Genomic DNA, 24,361 nt, shown 5'->3' on the forward strand with positions numbered 1-24,361 from the left:
TCAGCCAGTTTAGCCCAACTTTATTTTGTGTCCTCACCTTAAGACCACTAAATAAAATAGGTAAGCTGCTGCAATGGAGCCAAACTAAATAGCAGCTAACACTGAATAAAATAAATAACCAGTAAGCATTACCCATGGAATGGGCATTACATATTGTTTTTCTTACATCCCAGCTGATATTTAGCATTATTTTGTTAGACATTTGCTGAGTTCTCTTAGGTTAGACTTACCTGCTTCTAGGTGTATAAGTGATCTATTGCTTTTACTGACCCACTGCATGCTTTATTACTTACAGGATTGCGGTGCTGACTGTGCAAAGTTCCAGAAGAGTGAGCTTGAACACAAATTTAATAAAAAAGCTTTAGAACGACCATACACCTCACCAAATTCTTGGGGAAAAACATATGGGGAACACAAGCGCCATCTGGAGTTCAGTCATGATCAGTACCGGGAGCTGCAGAAGTATGCACAGGAAATAGGCATTTACTTCACAGCCTCAGGAATGGACGAGGTAAGACTACATGTAATGAGCACTGTTTAAAGGGGTTATCCCAGCAAAGGGCAAAGTTTTAGGACTAAAAGACATCTGACCAGGGTGGGTGATGAATCTTGTAAACCAGACCAAGACAGTAATAACTGTATAGTGGGAACTTGTTTGCATTTTGTAGCTTAGTTCTGTACACAGAAAAAGCTTTTGCCTTGAGTCCCCTTTAAGACTAGGGGAACAAGACTCCTGATTGTACCCTTAGACGTTCATGTAATTGTTGCACTACATTATATAGTTCTAAAGAATGATCCTGTTATTGTACAGTGCCGGACAGAGGATACAACTTAGTTTTTTTTTTAACAAATGTATTTACAGCAAACTAGTACAGAGGATACCCACAACACTTGAAGGGGCTATCCAAGTTTCTTAAATGAATTTCCATAAGGGGGCATGAGGGCAGCAAAACTATCTAACGGAGCATCTGTATGAATGATGAGCCAATCCCAGGGTTTGCCATACTGTCAGGTGACCACAGCCCCTGCCATTGTCTTCATATCAGTGACATTTTGTATTGTGAAATGTCACTGACTCCCATCATTTTCTGCGACAAGGGAACTAAAGTTACAGATCATGTGACGCTTCTTTCCCCGAAAGACAGCCATTTCAGTATAGCTTTACAGCGCACTCTGTCAGGCAAGAAAATCTATTATGGCCCATTGGTTAGATAACATCTCCCGCAGTGTTCCCTGAATTTCCTGTGCATGTGGTGGTGGAGCCTACAAGGAAAAAAAACACTTCTACGAAGAATAAGATATTTGGATTTAGAGGGCCTATCATAATAGGTCCTCTCTTGTATAATCATTGTGGTCATCTCTTCTTTTGTGTATATATTATATACGCTTCTATGGAAACTCTTCTTTGCTCCTTTTTGAGCCAGTTTGTATCGTACTGGGGCATAATTCTCTTTGCTGTAGGGAGATACTTTTATATTTCTATTGTTGGTGATGTAGCTGGGTTTTGCATATATCTATTTTTTTTCTTTTATTTGCATTTTATTTGCTTATTGACATTTTTTAGGGTGATTAATAAATGTGTCTCCTGAAAAATGTAACTAACGTGTCTGATTGCAAAAAATAAATAAATTAAGCCACGTTTTATCTTATCTTAAAAAGTACCTCTCATGATCTTGTAAAATTTTATAATCTTCCCAGTTCACTGCCCCATCATGACAAACCACCTCCTGCCTTTATTTTTATTATTGTTTAGTTTTCTACCTTGATATTGCTCTGTATTTTCTGCTCAGTCTGTCAGATTCACAGACTGGGAAGGGGCGTTCCCCAGCAGGTGTGACATCATCTGAAGCCATATAGGAGAGAACTTCCTCACTCTGCTACACACAGTCCAGAGCAGTTCAGTGTGAGATGAGCTTTGATTGGATAAGGCTGCACAACCCACAACCCCCCCTCAGCATTTCCTGCTTTTGGACTTCTGCCAGGCCAGCAGGAGTCCAAAGTCTGTGCAAAAAATCGGGGTGGGAGGAGAGAGGAGAGTGTGCGCTCTGGACAAGTAGAGAGACACCTAGTGGCAGGTTTTTTAAACACAAAAGATGGGAAAACTTCATTTTTATTTTTTTAAAGGGAACCAATTATCAGATTTTTCCCTATATAACGCTTGGCAAAGCGTTATAGGGTAAAATCTTTATCCTCGCCAATCCCCGGGCGACGTTCCTACCTTTTGGGGATGGTGAGGATATAAACTTAAACTGCTCACCATCGGCCCCATAAGTAGTCCTCCGGGCAGGGAGCTCCTCTCACCCAGTCCCGTGTTTTCGGCCGGCAGCGACACCCCCTCTGCTTCATTGACTGGAATCACTCTGCTCCATCTGTTCAGTGAGCAGAGCGATGACATGGCCCGTCAATCAAGCAGAGCAGGCGTCACTGCCGAACGAAGATACAGGACTAGGTGAGAGGAGCTCCCCGCCCAGGGGACTACTTATGGGACCATCGGGGAGCATTTTAAAAGTTTATAGCCACGCCATCCCTGCAGGCAGGAACGTCCCCCAGGGATGGGGAGGATAAAGATTTTACCCTATATAATGCTTTGCCAAGCATTACATAGGGTCAAATCTGATGATTGTTTCCCTTTAAACAAAATACATTAGATTTTTTTTATTTACCATAAGGAGTGCAATAGCAAACATTTGTTTTAATGAGAGTGCCCATTTAAGGAGTGCTATTGCTAGATGTTGTCCACACCTCCATCCGTCAAAAGTATTTCATGACTTTCGCCCCATTTAAAATGCGTTTTCGACACTTTTTTTGTTCACACTTTTTCCCCTCTGGGTACGAAAAGGGGTCATGACTTTACAGGAAAGGGGCATGGCTTAAAGGGGTACTCTGTGGAACTAAACCCATAACCCATCCTCCCCCCCAACCTATTTATCTGTCTAAATATCATTCATTACCTATATATAGAGCAGTTTTCCTGTTTAACTGTCACTTTACATGAAGGGAGTGGTAGAAAAACGTCATCCTCTTATCCTCTCATCCACTCTGTCTTGAAAAGGTGGGGGCTAGTGCTCCAAGACAAGCCCACGTGACCTATGTCCTGTCTGGCTGAAAGCCCCAACCCCCCCCCCCCCTCCCCACCCTGTGTGACATGATCTAGCAGAGACACAGCAGCATCTCCTCAAAGCAAAACCCCCCTCCCCTCAGCTCCCTGTGTGACACGATCTAGCAGAGAAGAGCCTCAGGCCAACAGGAATAGTTCAGCAGTCAAAGCTCAGCCGTGCTGACTGCCAGGAGTTGTAGTTTTAGACAGAAGCAAGGGGGAAAGAATATTGAAAAGTCTCGGAGGACACCAGAGGCCACAAGAGTGGGGGGAATTGCAAGAAGAACGCACAGGGGACACAGACAAGGTATTGTGAAGGCTTTGTGGCATTCTTTTTCTCTTTACTTCCCTGGAGTACCCCTTTATAGGATAACGCTGGATGTAAAAACGTATCCCCCTATCCTAAGGATACGGGATAGGTGTTAGATTGTGTGGGGTCCGATTGCTGTGCCCCCCCCGCGATCTCCCGAACGGCACTCCGGCTCCCTGCATGTTACAAGCTTTTTCAACCACATTATGATGCTGCGGCCGACACGCCCCCTCCATGCAGTTCTATGGCTGTGCCAGACATAATGCTGCATGGAGGGGGGCGTGTCTACCGCAGCCTTGTACGGTGATCGACACACCCCATTTCATGATGAGAACCGAGGAGCCGTTCGGGAGATGGCGGGGGGCCACAGTGGTCGGACCCCCCCCCCCCCCGTTATCTAACACTTATCCCCTGTCCTTAGGATAGGGGATAAGTTTTTACACTGTCTAGAATGTGCCAGAGTGATAGTCATCACAATGTGTCATGATGTGGTGGTGTTCTAAGTCTGAGAGTCTATTGGGGAGATTTATCAAAAACTGCCCACAGGAAAAGTTGCTGAGTTTTCCATAGCAATCAATCAGATTTCTTCTTTATTTTTAGAGGCCTGTGACAAATGAAAGAAGAAGAAATGATCAGAAGTGATCTGATTGGTTGCTATGGGCAACTCAGCAACTTTTCCTCTGGGCAGTTTTTGACAAATCTCCTATATTTTTTCAGTTTACAATAAATCAATGATCTTGTTTATATGTTAAAGCTGAGGCTAAAGAATGGGTTCTGTTGTGTTAAGAAATGTCTTCTTATTATCCATGATTATGATATTAAACCTGTTTTTTTTTATAAATTTTTTTGTTTTGTTTTTATTCCATTGTAGATGGCAGTAGAGTTTCTAGATGAACTTGGGGTTCCATTCTTTAAAGTTGGTTCAGGAGACACAAATAATCTCATCTACATAAAAAAGACTGCCCAGAAAGGTAAGTTCCTTGTCCTTTATGGCATATTATAAACTAATTTTCACAGTTTCGATGGCATTCTATAAAATTGTAATGACAGCTCAAATAAAGATCTGTTCTACCCTTTTGCCAAAATCATGACAAGTTTTTCTCTAGGTCCTATAGCAAAACCTAAAATAGGGTAACTTTTCTGCACACCACTATGCAGAATTATGAACTCTGGTGACCTCCCACATAGCAGCTGCCGTTTTTTAAGAATAATTGGTTCTTTTAGTCTTTACTCCCACACTTCTAGATTGAATGGATCAGGGATTGTAAAATATAAAATGATGGCTTTCCCATACCAGTCCTTTTACAGTGGACCCCAACAAACAATATTTTCACCATACGATGGCCTCTCAAGAGACCATTGTATGTTGAAGGCAGCATCAAAATACGATGTGCCTGTGTGTCGGGGCCATCGCTAAAACGGCTATCCGGCAGTGCTGACAGCTTCAGCAGCCGCCGGATAGCTGTTTAACTGGTTGCTGTCTAAGAAGACTGCAACTAGTGTATGGCACGGGCTACAAGAATCAGCTGGGGGCCGGGGTTAATAGCTGACATATGGTGATCGCCTCTGTCAAAGCTGACCGGTGTCTAAAGGGACCTTGAAACACTCCCTGGTGTTCCAGTGGGGTGGATTGCCCCCCCCACAGCACGATTGCAGGGGGGCGAACCACTGTGGAGGTAGTCGGAGGTAGCCTTTCTTCCTGGTCCGTGGCCAGCCTGGCTGGATCAGGCTCAATCAAATGAGCACAGAGCACACAAATCAATGGAGTTCTATGGAACTCCATTGATCTGTATGAGGAATTTAATGATTCTTCCTAAAAGTAAAAAAAAAAAAATATATAAAAGTTTAATAAAAGATTAAGAAAAACACACATTAACTCCTTCATTATTAAAAGTTTTAATCACCCCCCTTTACCCAAATTCCATAAAAAAATATGTAAACATAATAAAAATAAACATATGTGGCATTGCCGCGTGTGCAAATGTCAGAACTATAAAAATAACATGTTAATTAAACCGCACGGGCAATGGTGTAATACATAAAAAAAAAAAAAATATCTATCAAAGTCTAAAATTGCGTATTTTTTGTCACTTTCAATACCCTAAAAAAATGTATAAAAAGCTATCCAAAAGTCCCATTAAAAACAAAAATGGTACCAATAAAAACTAAAGACCACAGCGCAAAAAAAGGAGCCCTCAAACATTCCCGTATACGGAAAAATAAAAGTTATAGGGGTCAGAAGATGACATTTTTAAACCTACTAATTTTCGTGCAAACAGTTATAATTTTTTACCAGAAGTAAAACAAAACCAAACCTATACAAGTTGGGTATTATTTTAATCGTATGGACCTACACACACACACAACAGTCAATGGTCGTCCTGGAACCAATTACCAGTTTTTCATAGAAATATGTCCTTAACATACAATGGTTTTAACATACGATGGTCCCCCTGGAACAATTAATATCGTATGTTGGGGGACACTTGTACTATAATATATCCATGCTGTAAAATAAGCTTTCAACCACCCAAACAATATGGTCCTTGTGTAATCCTTATAGTTTGTAAATCTGGTCCCTAAAAGCAGATATCTCCATATGGCTCCTGTAGAACTGGGTACAAATGTCCCTGCAAAGCAGCCGAAGCTGGGAAGTTACACAATTTGCATAACTGCCATAGAGTTTGAGATCTGTGCAAACTGTGTAGCCCCCATGGAATACTCTGTTGGGGTACGTTCAGGCGAGCGGATCCACTGCATATTTTAGCTGCGAATCCGCCGCTGAAGGACCCCTACAGGGTGTCTCTAGATGTGCCTGCTCTGAGTGGCAATACGCTGATACGAGCATACACACTGCTGCGATGTGCAAGTCCTTGTGCATGAGTGGTGTACTCGCACACATCACGGCAGCCCTCCCCCCCCGCTCCCTGAGCTAGGCGAGTATACTGCGTATGCACGGGGTGAATGGAACATCGCAGTGCGCCTGCTTATAGCGGCATATTGCAGCTCTGAGCAGGCAGATTTAAAGACACCCTGTAGCGGTCCTTCTGTGGCAGATCCGCATCCGTAATATACGCTGTGGTTTTGCTCGTTTGAACATACCCTTGATGTAAATCTCGGTGTTAAATAAATGGTGTGGCTCACAAAGCTAGCCGTTTCATAACTCCCATTAAAGTCATGTTGAGTTACGCAAATTGCGTATCTTCCCCCACATTAGCTGCTTATGGCTTTCTTCATCACTGCAAACAGGCTGAGGAGCGAAGAATGCAGGTATAGGAGTGAGCTGACACAACCACTTTAACCCTTTTCCGACATATGAAGTATATTTAAGTCATAAGCAGGGTATACGTTAACAAGAAATGACGTGTATTTATGTCTTGGAGTGTTTACTGTTTATGAAGTGCACTTTCTTCATAGACAGTGAGTGACTGCTGCTACCAGCAGCCAGGAATCGCTGCTAATGGCGACCATAAGCAATCATGTCGAATACCGTCGTTAACCCTTTTGATGCTGTTATCAATGCCAGGGCATTGGTCACAATAACTGCACCTAAAGGCTAAAGTTACAATTGCTCATGGGTTCAGGGTACTCATCAGAGCCCTGCAGCACGATCGTCACTTTTAGGATACAGTCTGCCTCAGGCAGACTTTACTAGGAGAACGCCAATAACCCTGTTCAATACTTTGCCATGGCAATCAAATAGACCCCTATGGGGACTTAAGTGTAAAATAAATATGTAAAAGCCCCTGCCCTAATAAAAAATTTTAATCACCCCCTTTTCCCATTTTAAACAGATATTGAATTGTCTGAACTATTAAAATGTAATGTTCATGATCTCACCCGGTGAACGGTGTAAACATAAAAAAAAATAACTAACGCTACAATTTAAGATTTTTATTTATTTATTTTTTAATCCCATCAAAACACAGGTACTGACAAAAACTGCAGATCACTGTGCAAAAGATTTGCCTTCATCCAGTCCAGTGTACATTCTTATGTTACTGCATTTTTATATCTTTTTTTTATATCAATTCATATCTTTTTACTGATTCATATTGATCACTTGTTATAACAATGGCTAGTTGTGTACTATAGTATAAGGGTGTATTCATACTGCAGTAGACATGTGAGTGCTTCCTATTACAGGCAGTATTGTAGTAAAATATTTATTCTGTATGAAAACCCAAAAAATTTTATGTATATGCTTTACAGTAATTACATTTTCATTACAGTTTTAAAGTACACCTTTCAGCGTAAAATCTTCTGTTTCCCTCTAGGTCGGCCCATGATTATATCAAGTGGCATGCAGTCGATGGAGACCATGCGTCGTGTTTACGAGATTGTGAAACCAATTAATCCAAACTTTTGTATTCTTCAGTGCACTAGTGCATATCCCCTTCTTCCAGAAGATGTTAACCTACGTGTTATAGAGGTGAGTGGTTTTATTACGTCTAGATCTCAGGGGCAAAACTTTATTTCACGGCTATTACAGAACATGTGGATTGCAAAAAAGTGTAACTAAAGTTTCTTCATTTATTAGGACAAAGATAAGAATTCTGTATTTAGAGTGCATGCTGTCCTTTTACACTTTTTTAGTGCTTAAAGGGGTAGTCCAGTTAAGTGAAATATAATTTATTTAATTCTCTCATGTAATGATAAATGTCTTCCCAAGCAAGTAATTATAAGTAATGCACTGTTGCAGAGCTTTATAAAACACTAATCAGGTGAAATACAGCAAAATGAGCTATCCTGTGTCCACTCTGTCTTGGCTTTCTGGCCCCCACCCTCTGAGACGGAGATCATGTGACTTTTATGCTGTCTATGGGGCCTGGCAGTTCCGTCTCTGAGTCTGTGTAAGCCACGCCCCCTAGAAGCATCTGCACAGAAGAAAGATCTGATAACTCTGAGGGATTGAGGGAGTTTAGAGGCTGGGGACTTGGCTGCAGAAATCTTTAGCTGTGCGGCGGAAAGACAGAAGAGGACGATGTGTCAAATGTGGGGGAAGCAGGAGATGTGTGATGAGACAAACTGTCTCTTATGAAGCAGAGGTGTGTGGGCCTGCCTGTGTCTGTCTCGTGAAGCAGAGCTGTGTGTGTGTGTCGTGAAGCAGAGCTGTGTGTGTGTGTGTGTGTTTGTGTGTCGTGAAGCAGAGCTGTGTGTGTGTGTCGTGAAGCAGAGCTGTGTGTGTGTCGTGAAGCAGAGCTATGTGTGTGTCTCACGAAGCAGAGCTGTAGTCAGCTACATTACCTCCGAGACCCTGACCATACTACCACCGAGGCTGGGACCTCGAAGCCTGCAACTTGCAGCATCTCTCTGGTAAGCCAGGTATGCTGGGAGTTGTAGTTCATGATTATATATAATATATTAAAGGAAAAAAAAATATATATATATATGTGTGTGTGTATATGTTATCGATCTATTGTAGTTTATAGCAGTGTTTTTCCAAAAGTTGGACCCTCCAGCTTTTGCAAAACTATAACTCCCATTATTGTGCCCTGTCAGCCTTTTACTTGGTGCGTATGCTGTGAGTTGTAGTTTTTTCACAGAACATTTTTTTTTGTAAACACCCTCTATATAGTGTAGTGTGTGTGTGTATAGGGGGAGATTCATCAAGACTTGTGTAGAGGAAAAGTTGATCGGTTGCCCATAGCAACCAATCAGATTGATTCTTTTATTTTTCAGAGGACTTTTTAAAAATGAAAGAAGCGATCTGATTTGGTATACAGAAGGGCAAATTTTTAGTAAATGACCATGTTATTAGTATTGTGAAAGGAACATGCCGTATAACAGGTTTCTTGCAGGTGAAAGCAAGATGGGAATGGTTGCTTAGTAAAATTCCGAGTGTTGGGGTCAAGGGACTGGGGCAGAAAACGGCAGTTATGAGGAAGGGAGCAGGGAGCGGCAGCAAAGAATGCTGGGACCATGCAGGGAAGGGAATTTCTAGGATGGCAGAAAGGCGTATCAGAGCCACATACAGGAGATAAAAAGGTCTCAGTAGAATAATAGATGCAAGGTTAATATCCTATGCTGATCTGAGTTGAGTTTTTCTCTTATTCCATTCGTTGGATAACCCCTTTAACTCCTTAAGGATACAGGGCGTACCTCTACGTCCTGTACCCAATCCCACGATATAACTCGGGGTGAGGTGGTGAACCCACGTCATATCGGGTCGCTCCCGGCATCAAACGGTAGCCGGTACCGGTGGCTAATAGCAGACGTCACCGATCGCGGTGACGTGCGCTATTATCCCTTTAGACGTGGCAATCAAAGTTGATTGCCACGTCTAAAGTAAATAAAAGAGCATTCCCGGCTACTCAGTCGGGCTGATCGTGACCACCGCGGTGAAACCACGGTGTCCTGATCAGCTAGGACGCACCAGAAGTGTCCATTACCTGCCTCCTGTGCGTCCGATCGACGATTGATTGCTCCAAGCCATAGGTCCGGGCTTGAGCAATCGACTGCCGATAACCCAGATCAGTGCAATGCTATGGCATAGCATCGATCAGTGCTGGCAATCAATGTACTGCATTATAATTTATAAATGTGATTTAACCCCTTCCCAAATAAAAGTTTGAATCACCCCCCCCCCCTTTTCCCATAAAAAAAAAAAAAAAAAAAAAAAACTGTGTAAATAAAAATAAATATAAACATATGTGGATAAAATGACTGATGTCATTACAAAGTAGAATTGGTGGTGCAAAAAAACTAGGAAAAAACTAAAATGCAAAAAAGCTGAAAAACTGAGTTCTTAAAGGGGCACTCCACCCCTAGCATCTTATCCCCTATCCAGAGGATAGGGGATAAGATGTCAGATCGCGGGGTCCCACCGATGGGGATTCCCGGAATCTCGGCTGCAGCACCCCGCTATCATTACTGCACAGAGAAAACTCGCTCTGTGCGTAATGACCGGTGATACAGGGGCTGGAGCATCGTGACGTCACTGCTCCGCCCCATCATGATGCACGGCCCGCCCCCTTAATGCAAGTCTATGGGAGGGGGCGGGCCTTGACGTCACGAGGGGGCAGAGCCGTGACGTCATGATGCTCCGGCCCCTGTATCACCGGTCATTACACACAGAGCGTGTTTGCTGTGTGCAGTATTGATAGCGGGGTGCTGGAGCAGAGATCCAAGCGATCCACAGCGGCGGGACCCCCGCGATCTGACATCTTATCCTCTATCCTTTTGGATAGGGAATAAGATGCTAGGGGCGGAGTACCCCTTTAAGTGGTTGAGTCATTCTAAAACTGTATGTTCGCTAAAAAGATGGCAGTGATTAAAACACTTGTTCAGCAGACAGCTAACACTACCAAAATACCAAAGGGGTAATGTTTTATTGAGAGCGTCATAATGACATGTGGAGGCTTTTATAAGCCATTTATTTTAAACTGGGAATTCTGTGAATAAAGGGTATTAAAGGCAGCTCTCTCTCTCACCACCTTATCAAATGTAGCTTTCCCTTAAAGTCAGTGTTTACTCCAATTAGGAGTACAACATGAGTGGGAATGTATGTCAAGCCAGAAATCTCTCCAGAAGAAAACAATATACAGATGAGAAATATTTGGCTTGGTATACATTCCCAGTCATGTTCTAAGACTTATTGGAGTGAAAGGAAGGCTACCTTTTAAAAAGGTGGCATGAGAGAACTACTTTTCAAGTCCTTTCTGGCATGTAGAAGTCAAACACTGTGGAACTATGAGACCCTCCCTTAATCTTCTCTCTGACTAATGTACTAATGTCTGTATGTAATGCTGTCTGCCATCTGCTGGTGAAATGTAAACATCTCACATGTAACATTCACTTCTCATCGGCAGATAGCAGACCTCATATTATATATATATTATATTTGTGTGTGTGTGTATATGTATGTGTATATATATATATATATATATATATATATATATATATATATATATATATATATATATATATACATACACACATATAATATATGTATGTATATATATATATATATATATATATATATATATGTATATATATAATATTATATATATATATATATATATATATATATATATATATATATATATATATATGTATATATAATATTATATATATATATATTCTGTATAAAAAGGGAAAAAGGAGCTGCAGGAAAGGCACAATTTTTTAACATTTTTAAACCCATAAAACTCCACCGCCATCATAGCTGAGCCTAAACATCAATTGGCTGTTAACATTCTCCTCCCCCAGGAGAGTATGCTGTGTGGTGGCTCTCCACCTACCTTGCCCCTCAGGATTTGACAGCCTGACTTCAAGACAACACAGTCAATTGCAGAGTAGTGAGTGTGTACTTTACTATTTACACACCTGAGTCTGCAGATCATCTGACTTACTAGTGTAGGAGGCAGGAGCCGTTCCTCTCCAGTGCAGCCTGTCATTGGTGAAACATTGGATCGGCGCTCCAGCTGAATGTTGCTCCACCAATTGGTGAACTGTGCTTTTCGATGTAATGGAGAGGGGAGCATTGTTATTCCCTTTTCCTCTCTCTGCCATGTGGCCTGTATTTGCAGGGTCAGTTGGAGGTAGGTGAGTGTTTTTAAAAAGAGAAAAAGTGCCCCCCCACACAAGGTGCCATTTTAGGCAATGGACCTTCATTTATAAGCAAAATTTTGAGAATGTTTGTTTTTGTAATATGCATTAGCATGTGCAGCACGGTAGCAGTCTGACTGGTTGTATATAGTTTTACCTTTTAATTATCTAACAATGCAAGAACCAAAAATATTTATTGCGCTGTGTGTTAAGATAAAGCATTTCATTCCCTATTATTATTATTATATATTTTTTTAAATAGGCATATAAGTCTGCCTTTCCAGACATTCCAATCGGTTACTCCGGCCATGAAACTGGCATTGCTATTACTGTTGCAGCTGTAGCACTGGGAGCCAAAGTGGTGGAGCGCCATGTGACCCTGGACAAGACTTGGAAAGGAACTGACCATCCAGCCTCCCTTGAACCAAAAGAACTAGCTGAGCTAGTCACCTCTATAAGGCTAGTAGAGAAGGCAATGGGATCTCCAGAAAAACGTCTACTGCCTTGTGAAATGTCTTGTCTCAATAAGGTAACATTTATGTCATAAGTCAATGTTTTTTTTTTTTTTCTTCTTCCTCTATTGATCAAAGCAATAAGGACCTTGTGATCCCTGGAATGACGGATCATGTGCACATCTCACTTTTATGGATAAATCTGGTTTTGGTGACATTTTACTGTCCCATTGAAATGAATGTTCAACCAAGTAACAGTTTTGGTCCACCAGATTGGCTCTCCATTCTAAATAAGACGGTCCTTTAGTGGGAGACACTCCATATAAAGTTTATATAAGAAGTCTTGTGGGCAGTGGTTGTCTTTATTTAACTGTCTTAATCTTATTCTAGAGTATTATTACTGCTGGTAAGATAACTAGAGATGAGCGAACTTACAGTAAATTTGATTCGTCACGAACTTCTCGGCTCGGCAGTTGATGACTTATCCTGCATAAATTAGTTCAGCTTTCCGGTGCTCCGGTGGGCTGGAAAAGGTGGATACAGTCCTAGGAGACTCTTTCCTAGGAATGTATCCACCTTTTCCAGCCCACCGGAGCACCTGAAGGCTGAACTAATTTACGCAGGAAAAGCGATCAACTGCCGAGCCGAGAAGTTCGTGACGAATCGAATTTACTGTAAGTTCGCTCATCTCTAAAGATAACAATAAAATACGCACGTGAAATACTCTTAAGGTAATGGTTGAAGATCCTTTTATTTTTTTAGTGACCACCAGCTCCAGAAAGGATTAAAAATAGCATTTACTGTGTATTCAATCACACGTACAGTATCGCGTGCATAGTGTGTTGTGTTCAGTCATGTCATTTACATTGAACTTTTCAGTATAAAATCTGCAGCTTCAAATATGCGCAAGATACTGTATGTTTGAATACACCCATAACAGCTGGGACCTGCCGTGCATAAAGCAGCACAGCTCCTGTGCTCACTTTATGTATAGGATGTATGTATATATACGTGTGTGTGTGTATATATATATATATATATATATATATGTATATATGTATATATATATATATATATGTATATATGTATATATATATATATATATATATATATATATATATGTATATATGTATATATATATATATATATATATATATATATATATATATATGTATATATGTATATATATATATATATATATATATAAATTTATGTACCAGCGCATCAGGACATACGTTTACAATGTCCTTAAGGGGTTAAATAAAAAATGTAAGTAAATGTTAGGTATAAAATGGGGATATAATTTAAAATAATCAGCATTTTATTGACTAGAGACTGACTGACATGTATGAAGTCACCACAATTTGCTTACCAAGTGTCAATGAGACGACACGTAAGCTGAAAGGAATTTCCTTCTCCTCCTCTGTAATTTGTTTTCTGGGAAATTTGTCATCGGTAAAAAAAAATATATATATATTTTTTTTTCCCTTAAGTAAAGGAGAAAGCTAGCAAACATTTCCTCACAACCCTATGCCTAGTTTTCATTATTTTATATTCTATTAACAATGATCTTATTATATTTAAATTACTTTAACCCAAGGAATCAGAATAATTAAATTTTTTTTCTCTCCATTTGTAAACTTTTCAAATATAAATAACATTGGAATGTCAAAATAATCTAGCATTGGATAAATTGGGCAATAAATAAAACTAATAATAAAAGCCGCTATAAAGTACATAAAGCATCAACCTTTATCTGCAAACAGGGATAAAAACTAAAATACAGCATGGGGGATAAAAGGGGTTGAAAGCAGAAGGGCGGGGGGGGGGGGGGGGTCTCACTGTAGGGATAGAAGGGTATACTTAGACTCAAGTAAGAGCTGCTATTCTGCCGTCTCTTGACTTTTGTAGGAAGAAATGGGGATGTAAAAAAAAATAATAAGGCAGCTGAGGCAGGAAGTGAATAATCTGCAACGAGTTACGTGTAATATATCAAGTAATACATGTAGATATAAGCTACATTCAGTTTTGAGTAACTTTGTAAATACAGTACATGAAACATCATGACTTACAACCCATTGACATTCCAAGAATTCAGCTTCTTTTTTGAATAATTTAGCACTATGCCGACTGCTCAGTTTAGCTGATTTTCTTTAATACATTGCACTTTTATGACTTCCATGTGTTCTTACACCCAGGGGAAAATGGGGAACTTTCAATGTATCGCTAGATTTTATTTATTTATGGGTTTTTACCAATTGCGAGCCATATCCTAAAACACTTTTATTTTTTTTTTATTTTTTTTTTTTTCTATTTTCTGATTGTATTTTTTTTCTTTGTTGTACATTCTTATGACGGCAGCCGTCTTGCTTGAGCTGTTTTTTAACAGCATTCAGTCACATGCTTTACAGCAAGCCGCGTGGACATAGTAAAATGGAACAAGAGTATGGTCTGGAGATTTGTATATCTATATATGAAATCAAATAATCCTGAAATCTTTCAGTTTTGGCTTTGACCAATAAACCTTAATCTAAGCTGAGACTTCCTTTTCTGTACAGATCACTTTCCAGCAGTGCCCTCCTTATCATCACAGACAAGAGTACAATGAAAGGTGACAGTATATAGATAAAAAGATCTACAACCATTCACAATAGGTAAAGTGCAAAGCTCATTCTCCGCGAGGAAGATTTCTAGAAACCTTTTTAAATTCTAGGGAATAGGGTCTGGGCCAGTTTATGTCTTGTCCATGAGGCTTACTGTAAAGCACATCTTAGTGCTGCTAAAAACAGCTTTAACAGGAAACCTAGAGTCTACCTGATCCACTCTGCCGTTAGGCTGAGGAGGGAAGTCTGGCAACTGACTTCTTCAGTGATCACTACTTCACCCTGCATCTTCCATTTACCGTAACTATGCTTTTTTTTTTTTTAAGATAAATAATGCAATACACCTCATGTTTCACTTGAGGTAAACTGCTGAATAAAATGAGGAACAAAACAAGGTAAATCGACTATTCAACAAAATTATAGGGTTAGTGGGCAGCTTTAACTAGTTAACACCCAACTACCTTACATGTACGGCAGCTGGACATCAGGTTAGTATGGAGCAGGCTCTGGAGCTGAACCCGCTATATACTTGGAGGGTACCAACTACTCTCTGATAACTTCATTGCTGGTCATTTAACTCAGAAATCAGCAGCGATCGCAACATTTAAACGGCTCTGTGCCCCATCCCTGGTGGTCATAGTGGACTGATCAGCACCCATGCGATGTAATTGTGTGTTCCCACCGGTTGTCATAATAGCCCAAGGCCTCTGCTAGGCTGTGGTGCCTGCTGTGACTGCTCTACTGATTACTGAGTGCTTCAGGCAGGCTGTACCAGTAGAGCTCTGTTCTAATAGATCTATGCATTGCATTGATCTGTATAAGAAGTCAAATGATTGCTTATAAAAGTCCCTTTGGGCAACTTCCTATGTTCAAATTAAAATATGTAAACAAAAAATAAACCTATTTGGTATCGGCGCGTGCGGCAATGTCATTCCACACAGTCAATGGCGTTAATGTTGCCCTCACACAGCTCTGTAGACTATTAAAAAAAAAAATATATATATATATATATATATAATTTTTTTTTTTTGTAAGGGTCATAATATGATGATGTAAAGAAAATTCTTTTTGTTTAGTTTTTTAAATAGTAAAACATAAAAAATTTACAACTGTAATCGCAATTATCTAAAGAATAAAGATAACAGTTTTACTGCACAGTTAAGGGCATAAATAGGGAATTTCTCAAAACTGGCAGAATTGTTCTTTATTTTCAATTTCGCCTCACATATTTTTTTTTCATTGTATGGTAAAATAGAGAATATCATTCTAAAGTACAATTGGTCCCCGATATTACTTACGTTATTGATAAAAAAAAAAAAAAATTATGACTTTTAGAAATGGGGGTGGGAAGAGAGCTGAAAAATATAGCTTTTCCTGATTTTAAGAGAGTATTCACAAAAAGTATACAGCACATATTTAATGTACAGGCTTTGAAGCTGCAGATTTCAGTGTAAACTAAATTACACTTTGCAGAAATTCATTGTAAACTAAATGACAGGCTACAGAAATTCCGCAGGTTATCCGCACGTGTGAACGAGCCCGAAGTACGTTCATACGTGCTTATTTTTGCTGCAGATCAATGGCCAGAAAAATCTGCAGCAATAATAAGGGTATATTGACACGTACAGTATACTGTGCATATTTAATGCTGCAGATTTCAATGTAAATCTGCAGCATAAAATTTGCAGCTTCAAATCTAAATAAAGTGAAAAAAAGAGGAAAAAGACTAAATCGGCTCACCACTATGTGGTACTGGATGAACAGAAGTCCCATATGGTGCGGAAAGCAGGGCAGGCAAACAGCGGGCCGGGTCCCGGAATCAAATAGACAAAAGGTTGGCAAGAACATACGGACCTCCAGCTGCTCCACTTGTGTGAGAGGAAAAGGTACGTAAAACTTGACTTTTATTCCATCAGGTTAAAAAGATCAGATATCGATAGACATAAAACACACAAAGGAAAGGCAACCGACACGTTTCGAGCCGAATCTGGCTTAGTCCTGCCACGACCATGTGGAGCAGCTGGAGGTCCGTGCGTTCTTGCCTACCTTTTGTCTATTCAAATCTAAAGCATCAACCATGTGAAGGATACCATACCTGTAAATAGACCCAATATGGTTAAAGCGGTAGGCATGTGTTAGGTAATGGAGATATGTGCAGGAGCTCACCTACCTTCAACTGTAGGTACCAGGTGAAAGAAAAATGACTATTGGTTTTGTTGATAAACAGATTTTTTCTTTTTTTTTCTTTAGCCACATACAGACATTCCGACCTGAATAATTTATCCTTTTACCTTTCTTTCAGCTTGGTAAATCCGTAGTGGCAAAAACTAAAATCCCTGCCGGCACTGTGATCACTCTCAACATGTTGACGGTGAAGGTGGCCGAGCCACGTGGCTTCCCTCCTGAGGAGATCTTTGACCTTGAAGGCAAGACAGTTAAGACAGACATCGAGGAGGACGAATCTGTCACAGAAGAAGCAATAGAGAACTACAACACGAGAACGAAATGTTAATAGAATGTAAAGCCTGACCATTATCTACCGGTTTTTCTCCAATCACCTTTTACCTTACCAATACATGTTCTATGTAGAAGTCAATTGCACAGGGTTTTGGATCATTTTTGTAACAAACTATTCAGTGGCATGTCAGATCGATTTGCTGTACTAGATTTTGGCCAAGTCTAAATGGGTGAAAGTGCCGTTGCTTGTAAGGCTGTGACAAACGCATGGCAATCACTGTTTTGTAAGATTTTGAAATTTGCAAATCACAGCATTTTGTGAATGATTCTAATAGTTTGATATTTACTTTGAAAAATAAAAATAAATCTATTTAAAAAAAATTGATAAATGGTGGCTCTGCTTCCTAGGAAATTTGGCTCCCTGTGTTGTAAGGCTATCGATCCCATCGTTCTTCCTTTATGTAATGCTTGCATAGATTCATTGCACACAGAGCATGAGTTTCCTCACCAAACATCAACACTGGGCTTCATGCATCTGAATTGAACCATGATCTTTTTTAAAGCATGTTAACTAGAATATTTGGTTAGTTTCTTTTTCTATATATTCTTTTCCTGGCATGCCCTGGCACCTCCAGCCATAACCCTTGGTTTATGAATTTGACTTTTATTAGAAAGGAATCCATAATGCACGATTTGTCATCCTGGGATAATGTCCTGTTAAATGCAGTTTCTCCGAATGTGTTTCGAAAATAAGTTGATTTTGTTGAATGGTGTGTACTGGTTCAGACTGCTCATTTTCAATTTGTTAATAAACTCTTGCACTTTGTTAACAGGATACACTTTCTGAATAAACAGTCCTTTACCAAAAGGAGTTTATGAAGATTAGTGCTGTTTTTATGATTGGTTTTAAGACTAAGGGGTTGTCCACTGGGGACTATCCTAAATGTGAAACATTGGTATATCCCCTTTGAGACGAAAACTTTTAAAGGAACAGTAACTGCAAACATATTTGACCAAAACTCATTATACTTCATAAAGGAAATTGGAAAATTAAACTGGTAACATAAAAGGCTGACTCAAATCGCAAAAGTTATCCCCTATCCACGTGATGGTGAATAACAAGCACATCTGTAGAGGTCTGACTTCTGGGACCCCCAACAACCACAAGAAGAAAAAACAGCTGGGACCCCCAACAACTACTAAATGAATAAAGCTTGGTCATGCTAGTGCAGTGTGCTCCATTCTTTACGAGTGTTGTAAACTGTGGATAGGGGATAACTTTTAAAGGGGTAGTCGGCCCCTAGACATCTTATCCCCTGTCATAAGATGTCAGATAGCCAGGGGCCCGCTGCTGGGGACCCCCGGGATCTTGGCTGCGGCACCCTGCTATCATTACTGTACAGAGCAGACTCTCTCCGTGTGTAATGACCAGCAATAAAGGGGCCGGAGTATCGTTATGTCACGGCTCCGCCCCCTCGTGAGATAACGGAACTCCCCCTCAATACAAGTCTATGGGAGGGGGCGTGGCGGCCATCATGCCCCCTCCCATAGACTTGCATTGAGGGGGTGGGCCGTGACGTCACGATGCTTTGGCCCCTGTATCGCTGGTCATTACGCACAGAGCGAATCTGCTCTGTGCAGTAATGATAGCGGGGTGCCGCAGCTGAGATCCTGGGGGTCCCCAGCAACGGGACCCCGGCTATCTGACCTCTTATCCCCTATCCTTTTGGATAGTGAATAAGATGTCTAGGGGCGGTGTACCCCCTTTATACTCCCAGTCTTGCTCCCACCCTTGTCCCTGCCTGATTGACAGCCCTGTTTGCACATCTTGTTCCCATGCTGTGCATACAAATTGTGAGAAGGTCTGAGATTTCGAAACAGGGCCTGACTTCCAGCTGACTGTCAGTCAAGCGGGGAAAGGAGGATTGGAGGAAGAGCGAGGAAGCTTTCAAACCCTAGGCAACCATCAAGGGCTTGGGAACACCTCTTTGACACTTTGCACCAGGGAATAAGAGCATTATTCTATGTTACAGAAGCATAGACAGATACTTATTTAGTCACCATGTGTCTCGAACAGTTATCAAACAGCCATATTTTTGAGAATTTTTGGTGTTTGTTTTCTAATTTTCCCATTTTCTATCTATATTTTATAATAATCCTGCATAATCTTGCAGTTTCCATTTTGGCCACTAGACCTAAAACTAAGATGATACTTCCTGTTCTGTACATATAATCGCACTTCCTCAATCACACATTCCTGAAACTGTCTTAGAATGATGTTTTTCTCTGAGCTTTTTGCTTAGGAAAAAGGATTTCACTCCCTGTAGAGGATACCCAGTAATGTCTGCAATTCATCTGAATGGGACAGCTCCTGTCCATTGTTGTCTATGGGTCCTGCCATAAAGCATATCACTAAATGCTGTTAAAAAAAAAAAAAGAAAAAACAGTTCAGGCAAGATGATAGCCCCCATAATAAGGCACAAAAAATTTAATACAAAAATTAGTCAGAAAAAAACTAAATAAAAACATGTTTTAATGTCTGGCTTAGAAAAATATCTAGACAACATGTTTCCTTTAACCCCTTAAGGACTCAGCCCATTTTGGCCTTAAGGACTCAGACAATTTAATTTTTACGTTTTCATTTTTTCCTCCTCGCCTTCTAAAAATCATAACTCTTTTATATTTTCATCCACAGACTAGTATGAGGGCTTGTTTTTTGCGCGACCAGTTGTCCTTTTGTAATGACATCACTCATTATATCATAAAATGTATGGCGCAACCAAAAAACACTATTTTTGTGGGGAAATTAAAACGAAAAACGCAATTTTGCTAATTTTGGAAGGTTTTGTTTTGACGTCGTACAATTTATGGTAAAAATTACATGTGTTTTTTATTCTGAGGGTCAATACGATTAAAATGATACCCATTATTATATACTTTTATATTATTGTTGCGCTTAAAAAAAATCACAAACTTTTTAACCAAATTAGTACGTTTATAATCCCTTTATTTTGATGACCTCTAACTTTTTTATTTTTCCGTATAAGTGGCGGTATGGGGGCTCATTTTTTGCGCCATGATCTGTACTTTTTTTTTGATACCACATTTGCATATAAAAAACTTTTAATAAATTTTTAATTTTTTTTTTAATAAAATGTATTAAAAAAGTAGGAATTTTGGACTTTTTTTTTTTTTCGTTCACGCCGTTCACCGTACGGGATCATTAACATTTTATTTTAATAGTTCGGACATTTACGCACGCGGCGATACCAAATATGTCTATAAAAAAAGTTTTTTACGCTTTTTGGGGGTAAAATAGGAAAAAACGGACGTTTTACTTTTTTTATTGGGGGAGGGGATTTTTCACTTTTTTTTACTGTTACTTTAACATTTTTTTAACTTTTTTTTTTTTTTTTTTTTTTTTTTTTACACTTGAATAGTCCCCATAGGGGACTATTCATAGCAATACCATGATTGCTAATACTGATCTGTTCTATGTATAGGACATAGAACAGATCAGTATTATCGGTCATCTTCTGCTCTGGTCTGCTCGATCACAGACCAGAGCAGGAGACGCCGGGAGCCGGACGGAGGAAGGAGAGGGGACCTCCGTCCGGCGTTCTGAATGATTGGATCCCCGCAGCAGCGCTGCGGGCGATCCGATCGTTCATTTAAATCGCGAACTGCCGCAGATGCCGGGATCTGTATTGATCCCGGCACCTGAGGGGTTAATGGCGGACGCCCGTGAGATCGCGGGCGTCGGCCATTGCCGGCGGGTCCCTGGCTGCGATCAGCAGCCGGGATCAGCCGTGCATGACACGGGCATCGCTCCGATGCCCGCGGTTATGCACAGGACGTAAATGTACGTCCTGGTGCGTTAAGTACCACCTCACCAGGACGTACATTTACGTCCTGCGTCCTTAAGGGGTTAAAGGGGTACTCCCATGGAAAACTTTTTTTTTTTTTTTTTAAATCAACTGGATCCAGAAAGTTAAACAGCTTTGTAAATTACTTCTATTAAAATAAATCTTAATCCTTCCAGTACTTTTTAGGGGCTATATACTACAGAGGAAATGCTTACATGTTTAGATTTCTCTGATGTCATGACTACCATGCTCTCTGCTGACATTTCTGTCCATTTTAGGAACTGTCCAGAGCAGCATATGTTTGCTATGGGGATTTTCTCCTGCTCTGGACAGTTCCTAAAGTGGACAGCAGAGAGCACTGTGGTCATGACATCACAGAATTATAAAAATTAAAGCATTTCCTCTGTAGTATATAGCCCCTAAAAGGTACTGGAAGGATTAAGATTTTTTAATAGAAGTAACTTACAAATCTGTTTAACTTTCTGGCACCAGTTGATTAAAAAAAAAAAGTTTTCCATGGGAGTACCCCTTTAAGGGGAGGGTTACATGTGCCGATTCTGCTGCTGCATATTTTACTAACCATTGAGTCAATGGGCAGCAAAATCAGCTGCATAAAATACACAGCAAAATACGGCACATGTGACCCTCCCCTGGGGCAAAATATAGCACAGTGTCCCTCACCCACGTAGGCAAAATAGAAAGTTCCTTGCTATCTAATACTTGGCAAACAAGTTAAAATTCAATAAAACAATCAGACATTCATGTAGCTGTCTTAGGATGCAGCACATCTGGGGGGATAGAAGTGTGTTCTATAATAATGGCACTTTAATTTCTTTGGGCAGAGTTATATGATTGGATATATTTATGACTACTATATTGCCCACAGTTTGTGCAGATAACTATTTATATAAGAAGCTACCTATTACCATATTACATATAGGACAGAAATAATTCAATATGCAGGTTAACCTACAGTCATGGCCGTAAATGTTGGCACCCCTGAAATTTTTCTAGAAAATGAAGTATTTTTCACAGAAAAGGATTGCAGTAACACATGTTTTGCTATACACATGTTTATTCCCTTTGTGTGTATTAGAACTAAACCAAAAATGGGAGGAAAAAAAGCTAATTGGACATAATGTCACACCAAACTACAAAAATGGGCTGGACAAAATTATTAGCACCCTTTCAAAATTGTGGAATAATAAGATTTTTTTCAAGCATGTGATGCCCATTTAAACTTACCTGGGGCACGTAACAGGTGTGGGCAATATAAAAAAATTACACCTGAAAGCAGATAAAGAGGAGAGAAGTTCACTTAGTCTTTGCATTGTGTGTCTGTGTGTGCTACACTAAGCATGGACAACAGATGAGGAGAAGAGAACTGTCTGAGGACTTGAGAACCAAAATTGTGGAAAAATATCAACAATCTCAAGGTTACAAGTCCATCTCCAGAGATCTAGATTTGTCTTTGTCCACAGTGCCCAACATTATCAAGAAGTTTGCAATCCATGGCACTGTAACTAATCTCTCTGGGCATGGATGGAAGAGAAAAATTGATGAAAGGTGTCAACGCAGAATAGTCCAGGTGGTGGATAAGCATCCCCAAACAAGTTCCAAAGATATTCAAGCTGTCCTGCAGGCTCACGGAGCATCAGTGTCAGCGCAAACTATCCATCAACATTTAAATGAAATGAAACGCTATTGCAGGAGACCCAGGAGGACCCCACTGCGGACACAGAAACATAAAAAAGGAAGAGTACATTTTGCCAAAATTAACATGAGTAAGCCAAAATCCTTCTGGGAAAACATCTTGTGGACAGATGAGACCAAGATAGAGCACATGATTCTACTGTTTACCGAAAACGGAATGAGGCCTAAAAAGAAAAGAACACGGGGAGAATTATCAAAGGAAAAGTTGCCCATAGCAACCAATCAGATTGCTTCTTTCATTTTGCAGAGGCCTTGTTAAAAATGAAAGAAGTGAGCTGACTGGTTGCTATGGGCAACTTTTCCTCTGCACAAGCAGTTTGCAAAGGAAGAGTGGTCCAACATTCCGGCTGAGAGGTGTAAGAAGCTTATTGATGGTTATAGGAAGCAACTGATTTCAGTTATGTTTTCTAAAGGGTGTGCAATTAAGTTAAGGGTGCCAATAATTTTGTCCAGCCCATTTTTGGAGTTTGGTGTGTCATTATGTCCAATTATCTTTTTTCCTCCCTTTTTTTGGTTTAGTTCCAATACACACAAAGGGAATAAACATGTGTATAGCAAAACGTGTTACTGCAATCCTTTTCTGTGAGAAACGCTTCATTTTCTAGAAAAATTTCAGGGGTGCCAACATTTACGGACATGACTGTATATACATTTATTAAAGGAGCTTTTTTTTTTATAACCATGCCTACTTCATTCTATAAAAACATGCTGCCCTATGCTTTTTTGGACTTATTATCCAATCCCTATAAATTTCTTCTATCTTATATTATCATGTTTATTCTAAAAGCTGGCTAGAAGATTATCGTAAACCAACCTTTAGCAATAATCTTACAAAGAATAAATGCTCTACAGAGCAGAACAAGCACAGTCACATAGTATAAAGCCCTTTAATTAAGAATAGATTTAGATGAACACTGAATGTGTACATGAAAGGCGATCTTATTCGTGAAAGGAGATGCATATGAATCCTAACCCAAAATTTACCCTTAGTTTGTAATATTTCTTGGCAATTCTGCATACACAAGACATTTCTGTAGTTTTTTTTTTTCCACATTAGAATCTACTAATAAGGTATCTTGGTGGAAAAACACAGAAAAAAGGTGCGCTCTAGTGCAGATCAATGGGATAATCCAATGCACGGAAAGGTGGAAAAGGATGGCACCTTACCTAAGAGTGTTATGCTGAGAGCATAACAACTGAGTGCCCATGAGGTATATACATCAGGACTGCAGCCTCCTCGTCCAACCGCCGTTCAGGCACTGGAAAGCCGGTATAGATTGCAGTAGAAAGGAAGGACAGTCCTGAAAGGGCTG

General features: G+C 40.0%; 1 protein-coding gene across 1 annotated transcript in view; it reads left to right on the plus strand.

The window, feature by feature from the left end:
* Positions 1-18,354, plus strand: part of NANS (N-acetylneuraminate synthase) — a 34,961-nt gene extending 16,607 nt beyond the window's left edge. The window contains exons 2-6 of the mRNA XM_056518278.1: positions 296-511; positions 4,279-4,378; positions 7,685-7,839; positions 12,220-12,486; positions 17,315-18,354. Of these exons, the coding sequence (XP_056374253.1) occupies positions 296-511; positions 4,279-4,378; positions 7,685-7,839; positions 12,220-12,486; positions 17,315-17,524 (948 nt within the window). The 3' untranslated portion in view covers positions 17,525-18,354. The remainder of the gene's footprint in view (positions 1-295; positions 512-4,278; positions 4,379-7,684; positions 7,840-12,219; positions 12,487-17,314) is intronic.
* The last annotated feature ends 6,007 nt before the right edge of the window (positions 18,355-24,361 follow it).

Source organism: Hyla sarda, chromosome 1 (genome assembly GCF_029499605.1).
Source record: "Hyla sarda isolate aHylSar1 chromosome 1, aHylSar1.hap1, whole genome shotgun sequence".
In the NCBI taxonomy this organism is placed as follows: domain Eukaryota; kingdom Metazoa; phylum Chordata; class Amphibia; order Anura; family Hylidae; genus Hyla; species Hyla sarda.